At 38.9% G+C, this 14,848-nt stretch overlaps 1 protein-coding gene across 6 annotated transcripts in view; it reads right to left on the reverse strand.

The window, feature by feature from the left end:
- The window catches only part of CRIM1 (cysteine rich transmembrane BMP regulator 1), a 186,810-nt gene that overhangs the window by 70,974 nt on the left and 100,988 nt on the right, over positions 1 to 14,848 (reverse strand). For all 6 annotated transcript variants that reach the window (XM_079109590.1, XM_079109593.1, XM_079109591.1 and 3 more), the window contains one exon: positions 10,277 to 10,398. In XM_079109590.1, the coding sequence (XP_078965716.1) occupies positions 10,277 to 10,398 (122 nt within the window). The remainder of the gene's footprint in view (positions 1 to 10,276; positions 10,399 to 14,848) is intronic.

The following is a 14,848-nucleotide window of genomic DNA, read 5'->3' on the forward strand; positions in this document are numbered from 1 at the left end:
AGGAATGAAAAACAAATAAGGGACACTTGAAATAACTTTTATAGTACTGAGGATCAAACCCAAGGCTTCACCAGGGAGAGGCAAGTGCTCTACCACTGAGCTGACCAAACAAGCATTATGTGAAATCTTTCAGAGGTGTCCTTTGATGCTTTCTAAACAGCCTCTAGAAAATTCTGTCAGAGAGCAGGAAGTTACAATTTGGTGGAAATTTACTAAACTCGATCTACCTTTACGATAGAAGCAATAAAGCAAAGTAAAACAGACAAAACACATGGCTGTCCTATATACACAAAGGAACTGAAATTCTCTTTAGCAAAATCTACACTGACTTCCTCCCACCCCCAATAAAGGGGTGACTCTGTGACCATGAAACCTACATATCTGGTATGTTTTAAAGAGATTATATTTTCTTTGTTAAAACCTTCTCTACCTTGAGTGCATGATCCTGCCTCAACCTTAGGTTTGGTTCTTCCTCAAGTAATTTACTGAGGGTTTTCTTTTTAGTTTGAAGGTGGTAATGTTCTTCTCTCCTTTGTTCTCTTCTAAAATCTTTTTTCTATTTGGTTTAATAATTTATCATTTTAACAGTGCTTGTCCTTTAACATGTATTACCTTACTTAAATTCAATTACAAAGGTCGGAGGTAGATTCACTATCCTGAGTTTAGAAGAGAAGAAATACTAGGTAACTTGCTTAAAATCACACATTTCACAAATGATAGAAGGAAACAGTAGCCTTCAACTGAAAGCTTGTGCTTGTTCCATCACTGCTTTGTGTTCTGCTAAGAACACATAGTCCCATATGTAGAACGCTCTGCTTGATAATAATCACATCTAAAATTTTCTCTGCTCTGAAATACTCTCTAAACCATTCCTTGTCTCCAATTTTGGTAGTTTTAAAATAACTCTAACCACAGACAACACAAAAAAACAAAACTACAGATCGGTACCTTTTATGAGTACAGACACAAAAATTTTCAAAGAAATTACTAGCAGACCACATCTAGCAACATATAAAAAGGATTATAGGCCATGACTAAACAGTATTTATTCCAAGAAGGCAAGGTTGGTTTAATATTCAAAAATCAACTAATTTAAATATAAGATGTCAATAGAATAAAGGACAAAACCCATATCATGTCAACAGGTGAAGAACAAACATTTGACAGAATCCAATACTCTTTCATGACAAAAATGCTTAACAATTAGGAAGAGAAGAAAAATTCCCCAACTTGATAAATGGCATCTACAAAACCCCACAGTTAACATCATACTTAATTTTGAACGATAAATGCTTTCTCCCTAAGATCAGAAGCAAGACAATGACATTTGCTCTCAGCACTTCAACATTGTAACGAAAGTTATAATCAGGGAAATTAGGGAAGGAAAAATAAGTAGAAGGAATCCAGATCAGAAAGGAAGAAGTAAAACCTTCTCTGGTTGCAGACAATATAATCTTGTATATAAAAAATTATAAAGAATCACTAAAAACTATCAGTACTCAAAAAAGGTCAAAAACATTTCAGGGTATAAGTACAACTCAAAAAACTCTGTTTATCTATACAGTAGCAATGAGTAATCAGAATATGAACTTTTAATAAATCCCAGTCTTAAAAGTATTGAAAAGAATAGGATGAAATTTACAAAGTAAGTGTATAACTTATGCTTCAAAACCAACAAAATATTGTTTAAAGAAATTATTTATTCCTACATGAATTAGAAGACAATATTGTTAAGATGAATATATTCCCCAATTGATCTTCTAGAAACTGAAATCCCTATCAATTTCTTTTGTAAAAACTGATAAGCTAATCTCAAAACTCATAAGGAAATGCAAGGAACTAAAAAATATCAAAATGATCTTAAAAAGAACAAAGAGGACTCACACTTCCTGATTTCATAACACCATACAATGCCATAGTCATCAAGTTCTAGCATAAGTATAGATAATATAGCTCAGTGAAATTGAGAGTTCAGAAATAAACCATTCCATTTATTGGTTTTTGATGAGAGTCCCAAGATAATTCCCTGGGGAAAGAACAGCTTCTTTAACAAATAGTGCTGGGGCAACTGGATATTCACAGACAAAATAATGAAGATGAACCTATCCTCACATAAACAAAGACTTGCTAGATATTTAGGTTTGTGTGCATTCTTTTTCTTCCTTTATTGTTGTGTTTTCTGCAAATGCGAGTCTTGAGCTGTGGACCTTGCACATGCTAGGCAAGCACTGTGCCACTGAGTTACATCCCCAGCCTCTGATGAAATCTTATGCAGTATTTGTATACACCTTCTATTTTCTGGTACTGGAGATGGAACCCAGGGGCACATAATTACTGGGTAACATGCCCAGCTCCTTTAACTTTTTATACTATATATTTTGCGACAGGTTTCTACTAAGTTGCTTAGGGCCTCACTCAATTGGCTGGCCTTTAACTCCCAATTCCCAAAGACTTGTTTATGTGACTCAAAATGAATTATATAGCTATGATCTAAATGTAATAGCTACAAGTACAGAAATCTTAGAAGAAACCTAGGAGAAAATCTTCATGACCTTGGATTAAGCAAAGGTTTCTTAGATATGACGCCAAAAAACATAAGCAACAAAAGAAAATACAGATAAAATGGATTTAATCTACTTCTGTGCTTCAAAGGATACCACCAAAAAGAAAGACAACCCAAAGTTGGATCAAGTATCATGTATCTGATAAAGAGCTTGTATTTTGAACTCTTATAATGTAACAAACAAACAAACAAAAACTCAATTGCAAAATGGACAAAAATTTGATCAGATATTTCTCCAAATAAGATATAGAACTGGCCAATAAACACATGAAAGGCTGCTCGACCTCACAGCCCAAGAGGGGAATGCAAATTAAAGTCACAGCTCCACACCTATTAGGATGACTACACTCAAAGGAAGATGGGTAATGCCTGTAATCCCAGAGGCTCCGGAGACTGAGGTAGGAGAATCCCAAGATTAAAGCCAGCCTCAGCAACTTAGCAAGAACCTGTCTCAAAATTCAAATAAATAAATAAATAAAAAGGACTGGGAATGTGATTCAGTGGTTAAGCCCCGCTAGATTTAACCAGAGCATAAACATTGAAACAAGAAGAAAAAAAGGTCTTAAGGTTGGTGAGGATGCGGAGGAAAAGGAATTCCCATATATTGCTAATGGGGATGTACAAGCACTGCTGCTTTGGTGAACAGTTTGGCAATGTCTCAAAATATCAAACAGAGATCCTATACGACCAAACAGTTCCACTCCTAGGTGTACACCCATGAGAACTGGAATCATATTCCCACATAAAAACTTTTCCACACGTGTTCAGGAAGAATTATTCACAAAAGTCAAGAAAAGGGAAACCACCTAAATGTCCATTAATTGACATATGAAAAAACAAAAAGTGGTATATCCATACAACTAAAATAAATATTTGGTCACAAAAAAGTAACAAAGTCCTGATATATGTTACAAGGAATCAACCTTGAAAACAATATGCTAAGTGAAAGAGGCCAGTCACAAAAGACTGAGTTAAATGATTTTATTTAAATGAACTACGTGGAATAGGTATATCTATAGAGACAGAAGGTAGATTAACATTTGGCTAGGGTTTGTGGGGTGGTTCTGGGGGAAATGGGGAGTGAAATGGGTTCAAGAATATTTGGGGAGGGCTAATAAAAATATTCTAAAATTTACAGTGGTGATGAGTACATGACTCTGAATATTCTGGAACCCACTGACCTGTGCAACCACACTGGTAAATTCCATGGTTATATGTCTCAACAAAGCTATTTTTAAAAGAGTACTAGAAGTTGAAGAAATTTTTCCTGAACAGATGCACCCTGTTCAATCAGATGGGGAAAGCTGCATGATAATAATCACATCTCTCATGGGCCCTCTGTCCCAAATTATTTCTTAATGTGTCACCTTGCACATACAAAATACTTCCAGAAACTTCCATTTCATTTTAATTGGAGTCTGTATTTGCACTGCACTTAAGAACAATTATTTTCTCATTTGATTTTAAAATGACCTTGACGGGAAGACAAATATTAATATTCAATTTTGGCAAGGAGGAAAATGAAATTTACAGAGATCAGGTGACTTGCCTAAGGAGTGTGCGATGAGCTGTGTCTGTGCACATATGTGGGAATGGGTATGCCTGGGCCTCTTAACTTAGTAGTGTCTGGATGTGATACTTCTTTTTTCAGAAAATTAATGTTACATTAAAAAGGATCATATCATTATAACTCAGAATTCTTTAGTATGTCAACATCCTTATCTGAGCTGGGACTGGAAGGACCTATGCAGCTAAGACCATGAATTCGAAAAAGCATAGAAAACAGAGTGCTTTTGTAAATCAAATGTGCATGCTGCTGGAGTGAGGCAAAATACTGTACTCTAACGAAATTTTGAACATTCACGTAAGCTGAAAAAAGCTTTTTAATAAACCAATCAATATGAATTATCTATCTGGGTTTATCAACATTTACCATCTGGGTAAAGCCATAAATCTTTACTCAGATTTGAAGAAGTGAAAAGATTCTGGTTGTGCATAAAGTTGCTGCAGGCTGACATGTTTTTACAGTGGGATGTGCAGAGGCTTACATGGGGAAAGGATGGGGCAGTCAAGTTTCACTAGTTAAAACACAGGGGCAAAGGAGTGGAGTCTAGAAAGATCAGAGACCCCAAAACCCCAGCCTGGAAAATACAATCAGTGCTTTAGAATGAAAAAAAAAAAAAAAAAAAAAAAAAAGGGTAACACAATAAGGTTTTCTGTTTGATGTTGAGAGAAATGTTATCAAGACTCTTCAAAAAAGTACAAGATAAAAAGGGCTAGCCACAGTCTTTGAGGAGCAACAGCTAATTGCTTCCTTACCTGATGAGGATAGAGGTGAGTCTCAAAACAGTCTGGAGATTTCCACTACCTTCATGAAAGAATGATTTAAGCCAGTGTGGAATAGAAAAGTACTAAGAAGTAATTTACTATGTCATTTGTGCTTCTCAATGCAAAGATGCATAAAAGTGTCTTTTTAGTGATTTCTGGATGTGTTTTGTGTCTGCCAATTAAATTTTATGTTTCTAAGTTCTGGAATCTTCCCTTTCCTCTTTAATACACTTCAGAACTCCTGAAAAAAGAGCCTTATAATATAGACTGTTAGTAAATTCTAAGGCCTGCCAAATTACACTGATTGGCAGATGGTGATAGGTATATCATTTTAACAAAGGAAAAGAATAAAATAAAGAACTTCAGGTTCCATGTAAAAATGGAGAAGAATCCCCAATAGATACACTTCTGTACTTATTTCTCTTCAACCTCTCAGTAGAAAATAGTTCATACTTGGTCACTGGTCTCTTGGGGGTGTGGGGGTGGGGGTGGTGAGCAGAATGGGAAGTAAATGGACAGAGCCCGAAGCCAAGAGGGACAACCCTATGACAGATGGGAACTGTCTGACAATTTCTCCATAAGTCAATAGCACACTGATGTAATCACAAAGACAGAGTACAAGGGCTCCAAGTACCTGAGGGGGGGAAAAAGCCTTTTGAATTAGGCGTGTACGTATGGGCCAGGGTATACCAAGCAAACACTATTTTAGGATAAAGGAAAGTGAACAATATGGAAAAGAATGATCTCTTAAGCATTAACTTAAAAAGGCACCAGGGGTGCTCAATAAATACTTACTGAATGTAATGATTTCTTTCAAAGCACCAGATTCTCCATTTCTGTATCAGTAGATGTTCCGTGCCTACAAACCTTACTGGCATGATTTCTATAGATGGGGATTCTTTACAGGTGTCTTTTGTATGAGTTTTCTTATTAACAGCCTACCCGTCTGGCTTTTCTGGGTCAAAATTTACCTGAGAAGAAAGCCGATTTGGGGTATAGCTCTCTTGTAAATGATCAATTTTACAAGTGAATGTCTGGAAGAAAATTCGGTCAGTGCCAAAATAAGACCATTTCCAATATCTTATGAACCTTTTATATATGTTTAAAATCTAACTATTGGGTGGAGAGCATGACCTTAAGAGAGACCCCTAGTTATAGTGCTCTTTAAAATCTGCACTTCATACTTGTGTAAGAATCAAAGTGCTACAGGGACAGACCAATATTTCCAAAGGCACAAAAATAGTCTAAAAAATAATCTCTCTTGTGTTGGGCTCCCACTCTTCCTCTGAACTTGTTTCACATCGCCTGCAACAGCAATGGTTAGTTCTGCTGTATACAAGGGACCCTCCAGCCCCTGTCCACCCATCCATTGCTCTGGGTACCCCTGGGAAAACAAGGATACTTTTCCCCCTTTTGTACCATCTACGGATTCTTACAGTTGTGAATGAGAACCAGCCCCAGGACACACCTGGTTCTGCTCACTACAGTCAGCATTGACTATTCTAAGGCTAAAAATAATTCTGGTCATTTCATTTCAGTTTTAAAGCCAATAACATAATACCACAGACAATTCGTTTACTCCCATGGGGAACAGTTCATAACCAAGTCATGCTGGAAGACTGCGTTACCGACTCAAAACCAAGATATTCTATTTTATCTAGCTGCCTGTGCACACTCACTGCTAGTGATTGTGTCCAAGCAACTACATGATGATTACCATATTTTGTGCCTGGAATTTGAACCCCGAACACCTGCAGGAATGAGAGTCCACACAGGATAATGGGGTTAGTGCCCATCTAGAAGCGGACCCTCAGCGGACTGCTGATGGACATTCATTTGTGGGCAGAACTGATTCTTGAGGGAAGGGTAAGAATGCCATGGCTTTGGGGGTTCATACGTCTAGGTGACAATTATGACGACTTCTAAGTTTACCTAAAAGGAACTCCACTGCACCACCTGACCCTCTGGTTTTTAGCAACAGGGTTCTGAAGTGACAATACCTCACAAGTACTACTCTAGTCCCTGTCAGAGAATCCCATCACAAACTTTCACCATCTGGTTTTCAACTCTCCCATCCCTCCACTGAAATACAAGCAAACCAAACTGCAAAGAGAAATAAAATGTACAGAGCACGTTCTTGCCAATGATTCACCCATAGTAGTGGTCTGAACTCGCAAGTGTTCTAGAGTTCTGTGGGAGAATTTTTAAATCTTATGCGTGCATTTTAATACTCATCTTAAAAAAATAACATAGGATGTAGATCATCTGAAGTCATCTTAGGGACTAAGTGCTAACACCCAATCTCTGTTTCAGCAAGTGGGGCTGGTGATGTTAGCATTCAACCTATTCTCTCCTGAACTGGTGTGGGTTTCTCAAACTGAGACAGAGACTGAGGTACCTACAGTCTAGCTGTGCCACTCTCACTTCCTGAAACTGCATTTACTTAGCTGCACGGTAGTATTTTGCTTTTTATCGGGAAGAACCACCACAGGATACCCCTTTCTGCATTTGTGGTGTGGAAGCGACTGAACACACAATCTACTTCATCACTCAGAGCTTCCTTTTTAATTTCCATGTGAGAGATCACCATTAGAGAGAGAATTGCCCTGTCCAGCAGGCTTTTTGCCTCTGCAAGTAAGGACTTTGTATCTGACCCTTTCTCCTTTTTCACTTTGATGGCAGGAGGCTGGGGGCCAAATCTGATGTTTAACTCTGGCAACTACACAGACTCTTGTAGCCTGCATACCTGTGGGCACTCTGTTTAATTTTCACTTCTCAACTCTCGCTTCCAACCTTGTGGCCATACTTCTTATTTTAGCACTATGTTATGGAATTCATTCTCATTGCACAGTTGCCTCAAATTCTGGTGGAAAAGCAAGTCTTTAGATATATACAACAGATCTCTGCTTTTCTAAGTGATGATATTGAGTCTTTGACATGTAAGATCTCCTAATGGTAACCTTATATGACAAGTGCCAAGATTCTTCCAGGACCCTGCATGATAAACAAACACATATACTCTTATAAAGCAGGTGTGTGTTATGACTATGTATGTCAAAGTAAGTAAAATACAGAATTTGAGATGGTCTCTTTAAAACTATTCTGTAGGATTATCAATCTTTATAGCATTATAGTTTTAAATCTCTTCTACACAGCAATGATATAGTTAGAGACACTAAATAGCAGGGCAAGATGTAAAGATCACTCAATAGATCTATGGTGGCAAGAAGGAAGCAACCACCAGAAATCCTGTTTGCTGTCTCACCATTTTCTCACAGCAAATGGCCAATCCTATTCCTAAAGTCAGGGTTTAATAAAAAGTAGTTATAAAGGAGGGCAGGCCCTGGAGATTGATTCCAAGGTCATTGGGACAGAAGTGCAGTTATTAGCTATCCTAGACATAGCTGATTGGAGGGAGACATAAAGCTAATGTCTTGATAAGAAAGGCATGACATTTTGGTTTCCAGAAGCAAGAAGCAAGAAGAGAAGAAAGGCATTCTTCCTCACACAGAGGAAAAGCACAAATTTTATTACTATTGGTGATATTTCCAGAAGACAAATGACTTAAGGTGAAAGAGTAGGGCGGTAAACAATGGAGCACCTCACCACCATGGGCTGGCGGTGAACGATCTCCTCTCGAGGGAGCTACGATGGTAGGAATCAGATCATTCCATTGCTCACTTCAGGAAATCAGGGTGCCTCTGGAAGGTGTATGATACGCTAAGGTCTGTAGAAGTAGGGGCGAATGTGACCAACTCCTGTCCCCTTGCAGTTCACATTCTAGAGTGAAAAATGAGTACTGGAAGGAAGCATATCTGAGATGCTGAGAGCCCAGAGTAAGGAGTGATGATTTCTGTCAAAATGGTATCATAATTATGGTACAAGCTAAGTGGTCACAGAATATCACCTACACTAAATTACACTGCAGCAGGGCCAGAGAGAACAGGTCTACTTGTCCACTGGCTGGTGTCTAACAGACAAAACCATTGGCTGCATAATACCCTGAGTTGGAGACCCCTGAGAAGGGATTTATGCACATGGGGCCCTTTCTGCATCCCTCTCTGTATGCTTGTATCTATAAGGTCTGTACATTCCCCTTACTGTCTCCATCCCCTATCTCCGATGCCCAGAAGTGTCTCTGGAGATGAATAGGTGTACACAAAGAATCATAAAGATGTATTTGCCCTTGAGGCACAATTCCAAGTGCTTCACATGTTATACCTCATTTAATTTACTGTTATTCATGTCATTTTATAGATGGGGAATTGAGGCCCAGAGAGATGAAGAACTTCCTCAGTTTACACAGCTAGTGCAGAAATCTATTTTCAAACTGAGGTCATCCAGTTCGAGCCCATATTCTACCTTAACCACAAAACCGTACTCCAAGTATTTCTCCAAAGAAAACCAAAACAGCACATGTGGTCACAGAACTAAAAAAAATTCCAGGGTGCAAACCAATAGGATTCAACTTCGGTCGGCATGACCCTTTCTTACATGTGAGAGGGACCTGAGAAGAGGGAAGGAGACCGTGGAAGGCTGCATTCTTGCAGGAGTAATTAGTAAGTGTGGATGTTTTTGTAAGTGTATATGTATGACGTTTTTGTATGTGCCCAAATTCACCTCCACTTTCCTGGGTGCACAAGTATCAATTAAACAATGCACTGACATCTAACATGTTTCAGTTTTTTATTCCTGAAATTTCTGGTGGAGAAGCATGTTCTAGGTTCTCCTATCCAGCATCTCAATTCAATAAACAACTAATCACCAAACACCAAGCTCTTTTATGAAGGGTGAAAGGGAGAGTTGGATTCTATTTGAAGCAATCTTGTGACTGAAGAATCTTTTTCTGAGCCAGGAGGGTCAATCCAAAAGCAGGCCAATACCAATAACCATACATCGATCAAAGATGTTCTAAGTAGGAAAACAATAAACTCGAAGAACCATGTCTTTCCTATGTCAAAGTATGGTTGCTCTCACGTGGAAGGTGCCTCCTGTCAGCAATGGGGCAGGTTACTGAGTGACAGGAGGGACATGCGCACAGGCTCCATGATCCTTTTCCAGAGAAATTCTAAAACTTCTGACAGTTCCAAAACCCAGCCGGGTATGACAGCTACCTGCAATCTGCTATTGCATTTCTAAAATTCTCCTTCTGATAGAACCGTGGTTCCCATCCTAACCTTCTTTACTGCACTGCGAGATCTTAAGTAAACCTCCTTTCTGAGTGACTTTCAGCAACTCCCTGAGTAAATTCCCTGCTTTGTAAAAGACAGAAGCAGCTATGGTCCATTAACCCACCCCCTCCTCCTCCTCCTCCTCCTCCTCCTCCTCCTCCTCCTCCTGTTGAACAAATATACGCTCTCTGAAAACAAGAGAAACCCCACGTACCATTAACACATTCAAAGACATCACAGCACTTTCCGGGTGTCCCATCTCCACGAGAGACTATGCGGGGAGTGGATCCCACCTCACACACGGGGAAACCACATAAGCCAGAGAGACACTCGCATCTGAAACCAAAGAAAAGGGAAGGAAAACCCCATGAATAAACAACAACATAGAAGTCGGGAGACCACAAACAAAGTGTCAGTGGCAAAGTACCTGGTCTATACAACACAGCCTCAGTTATCTGGTGTCACTGGGAGATGAGGAGGGGGCAGAGGCTCTAACGTGACCTCCTTTCCAAATGACGACGACTCATCTCCTTTACCTACACCCTGATTTTAGACTTTAACCATGCTGGCAGGTGTATTTCTACAAGGCATTACCTTATAGCTTACTTAACCAGACTGGTATTGAGTGTAACATATATTTTCAGACAACTCAGGGCCATCCTTATGTGCATGCGGATTCATCTACCTGTCCAGTAATGCTGGAAGGGGCTATTTTAATATGTAGGTGTCTTCTAGAGACATTTCTGATTTTACTTTCAACAAGTTTATCTGCTTTTCAGTCTTTTCAGTTTGATTGTCTCTAGAAGCACCCACATCTCGAGCAACATTTAATTTATAAGTGTGCAGAACAGAGACTGCAGAATGATGGACTTTTTATAAACAGAAAGTGTAAACGTCAGTAAACGGTCTCTGTGACAGCTACCCTAGTGGTGGGAAGTCTTAATTTTTTGGATCTTCTAGGTTACCATATGTGCATTTGTCTCTCCATGCATGAACAAGGTGTTGAATGCACGCAAGCTGACTGTGCTGGCTCTCAACTTGAGCTTCAACTCTGTTGTGAAACCTGCCTAAACACGAAAACCTGGTGAGTATGGATGGGGAATATAAGAGGAGACCAAATGTCTTATCTGCTACAATGAAAAAGGAGGCAGGAAATGAGATGCCCAAGGCAGCTGGGTGAAAGCATGCAAATCATGCAAATGTTATACAAGGAAGAAGCAGCTAGACTGCAGTGCTGGCACTCCCCTGGGGACAAAAGTATGTGTCAGAAGGTGGGAAGAATGAAGGAGGGAGTTCCTGGGCTGACAGGAGTGAAAGGAAGGCATCCTGGCAGAAAAGTGCTGGTATTCATGTACGCTGGGGGGGGGGGGGGGAGGGGGGGCAAGATCAGGGGAGGTAACACTCCCAGCAGGGAAGAACTATTAGCACATTCATTAATTCTGCTATTTTTCCTTCTTATTTCAGTGATTTGATTCATTCTCCTATTGTTCTCAAGTATCTTAATAATCAGGCCCAGAGATTTAATGACATTTAAACTGCTGAACACAAAAGGAAAGATGTCAAAATTTGCATCAAAGACCAAAGCCACTGCAAACTTGTGAAGGACCCCCCATGACCACCCTTTCAGGGTTCTTCCATGTGAGGTGATGGTTAAGGTGGATTCCTGGGAGAACAAAGTGTTAGTTATTGTTTTGCTAGAATGGTATTTCTGCCTATGGTTTAAAGTAAGTGTCTGCCTGTTTAATGTGAGCAGAGATGGAAGCTTTCAAATTCACTGTATTCCTGTAGGACAATCACGTTCTTGGGCTGAATAATGTGAGCTGGGTCTTCAGTGCCTGGTAAGGTTATCCCAAACTCTTTCAAGCTTATGTACCTCGCCACTAAGTTGTAAGCACATAATCTTATCACTCTGATATAACAGTAATAATATGTTATTAACATTTATTGTACTTGCCACTCTCTATAACTTAAAATTCTTCAGGATTTACAGAGGAATAGGGTTAGAATATTGAAAGGCCACACCCCGATCCTAGTACCTAGATGTGGTCTCAAAGAAAGTACCTACAAGAATAGTTGACTAATCTTTTCTTAGCACATCTCAGATTCACAGTGTTGCCTGCCGATGTGTTTCAGGAAATCATCAAATCATCAACTATAAAATACTTCTTCACATGCTCTTTTTAATACTTCAGCCATCTTCCCTGAACGTCTCTGCCAGGCTCAGTTCTCTGTTGGGCTGTAGGAAACCACAGGACACTGAAATCCAGGTCTAAGTTTGCCCAATGTCTGATTATTTCCCCACATTTAAATACCTCTGTCATTTTCTAGAGACCCACACCAGCACCGTGCAAAAGATCCAAAACTATTCACAACTGACTATTAACCCGCTTAGAGAAGGAAAACCTTCTAAGCAAAATTTTCACTTCTAAATCAAGACTGTAAATAGTGAAGAGCAAAGGAGTTTTGCCAGCTGGTGTGCTCCTGGCTTCTGTTCCCTGGTCTACTCCTCCTTTGTAAGTCCCCTCTGTGGGTTGCCATCTTTTGACTTTGGACAGCTTCCTCTGAATCTGAAATTAATACCTTAATGAAGGAGGAACTTATAAAGGAGCCGCAAAAGGTGAGAATTGAAGCTCAAGCCAGATTATCTGTTTGGCAGTTCAGATTAGGCTGAATCTTAAGAAACTGCCCTTTCTGTTTCAACATGTGGAAATTTAAATAAATGTAATTCATCACATTGATAAACTTAAAGACAAGTATCACATGATTATCTCAATAGATGCAGAAAAAGCATTTGACAAAACACAGCATCTATTCATGTTCAAAACACTAGAAAAACTAGGGATACCTCAACATTGTAAAAGCTATATGCTAAACCCAAGGTCAACACTGTTCTAAATGGAGATAAACTGAAAGCATTTCCTCTAAAAACTGGAACAAGGATGCCCTCTTTCACCACTTCTATTCAACACAGTTCTTGAAACTCTAGACAGCAATTAGACAAAAGAAACAAATTAAAGGGATACAAATAGGAAAAGAACTCAAACTAACCCTATTTGCCTACAACATGATTCTGTATTTAGAAAATCCAAAATCTGCATCAGAAAACTTCTAGAACTCATAAATGAATTCAGCAAAGTAGCAAGATATAAAATCAACACCCATAAATCAACTGCATTCCTATCCACCAATGACAAATCAGCTGAAAGAGAAATTAGGAAAACTATCCCATTCATAATAGCCTCAAAAAAAAAAATTGAGAACCAATCTAACAAAAGAGTTCAGAAGACCTCTATAATGAAAACTAGACTAAAGAAAGAAACTGAAGAACTCAGAAGATAGGAAGATCTTGCATGCTCCTGGATAGGCAGAATTAATATTGTCAAAATGACCATACTACGGAAAGTGCTATACAGATTTAATGCAATTCATATTAAAATTCCAATGATATTCTTCATAAAAATAGAAAAAGCAATCATGAAATTCATTTGGAAAAATAAGAGGCCCAGAATAGCCAAAGCAATCCTTAGCAAGAAAAGTGACATAGGAGGCATCACAATATCAGACCTTAAACCATACTACAGAGCTACAGTAACAAAAACAGCATGGTATTGGCGCCAAAGCAGACATGAAGACCAACGGAATAGAACAGAAGACACAGAGACAAACCCACATAATTACAGTTATCTCATACTAGACAAAGGTGCTGTAAACATACATTGGAGAAAAGATAGACTCTTCAACAAATGGTGCTGGGAAAATTGGAAATCCACATGTAGCAGAAAGAAATTGAACCCCTCGCACCCTGCACAAAATGCAATTCAAAGTGGATCAAGAACCTAGGCATTAGAGACTCTGCCTACGGGAAGAAAATATAGGTTCAAATCTCCATCAAGTCGACTTAGGAACCAAATTCCTCAACAAGACTTTTAAAGCACAAGAAGTAAAATCGAGAATTGACAAATGTGATGGAATCAAACAAAAAAGTTTCTTCACAGCAAAGGAAACAATCAAGAGTGTGAAAAGAGAGCCTACAGAATGGGAGAAAATCTTTGCCACCGGTACCTCAGATACAGTATTCTATCTGAGGATATATCAAGAACTCAAAAAACTTAACACCAAAAAAAAAAAAAAAAAAAAAAAAAACCCAAACTATAACTGGGCAAAGGAACTGAACAGGCACTTCAAAGAAGAAAAATGAATGGTCAATAAATAGATGAAAAAATGTTCAACATTTCTAGCAATGAGAGAAATCCAAATTAAAACTACACTGAGATTTCATCTCTAGTCAAAAGGGCAATTATCAAGAATACAAGAAACAATAAATGTTGGCGAGGATGTGGGGAAAATGGTACACTCATACATTGCTGGTGGGACTGCAAATTGGTGTAGCCACTCTGGAAAGCAGTGTGGACACTCCTCAGAAGACTCGGAATGGAACCACCATTTGACCCAGTTATCCCACTCTTTGGTACATACCTGAAGGATTTAAAATCAGCATACTACAGTGACACACCCACATCATTGTTTACAGCAGCTCAATTCACAATAGCTAAGCTATGGAACCAACCTAGATGCCCTTCAAAAGATGAATGAATAAAGAAAATGTGATATATATACACAATGAAATATTAGTCAGCAATAAAGAAGAACGAAATTATGGCATTTGCTGGTAAATGGATGGAACTGGATACTATCATACTAACTAAAATAAGCCAATCCCCCAAAACCAAAGGTCAAACATTCTCTCTGATATGTAGATGCTAATGCACAATAAGGGAGGCGGGGG

This window comes from Sciurus vulgaris, assembly GCF_902686455.1.
Source record: "Sciurus vulgaris genome assembly, chromosome: 14".
In the NCBI taxonomy this organism is placed as follows: Eukaryota; Metazoa; Chordata; class Mammalia; order Rodentia; family Sciuridae; genus Sciurus; species Sciurus vulgaris.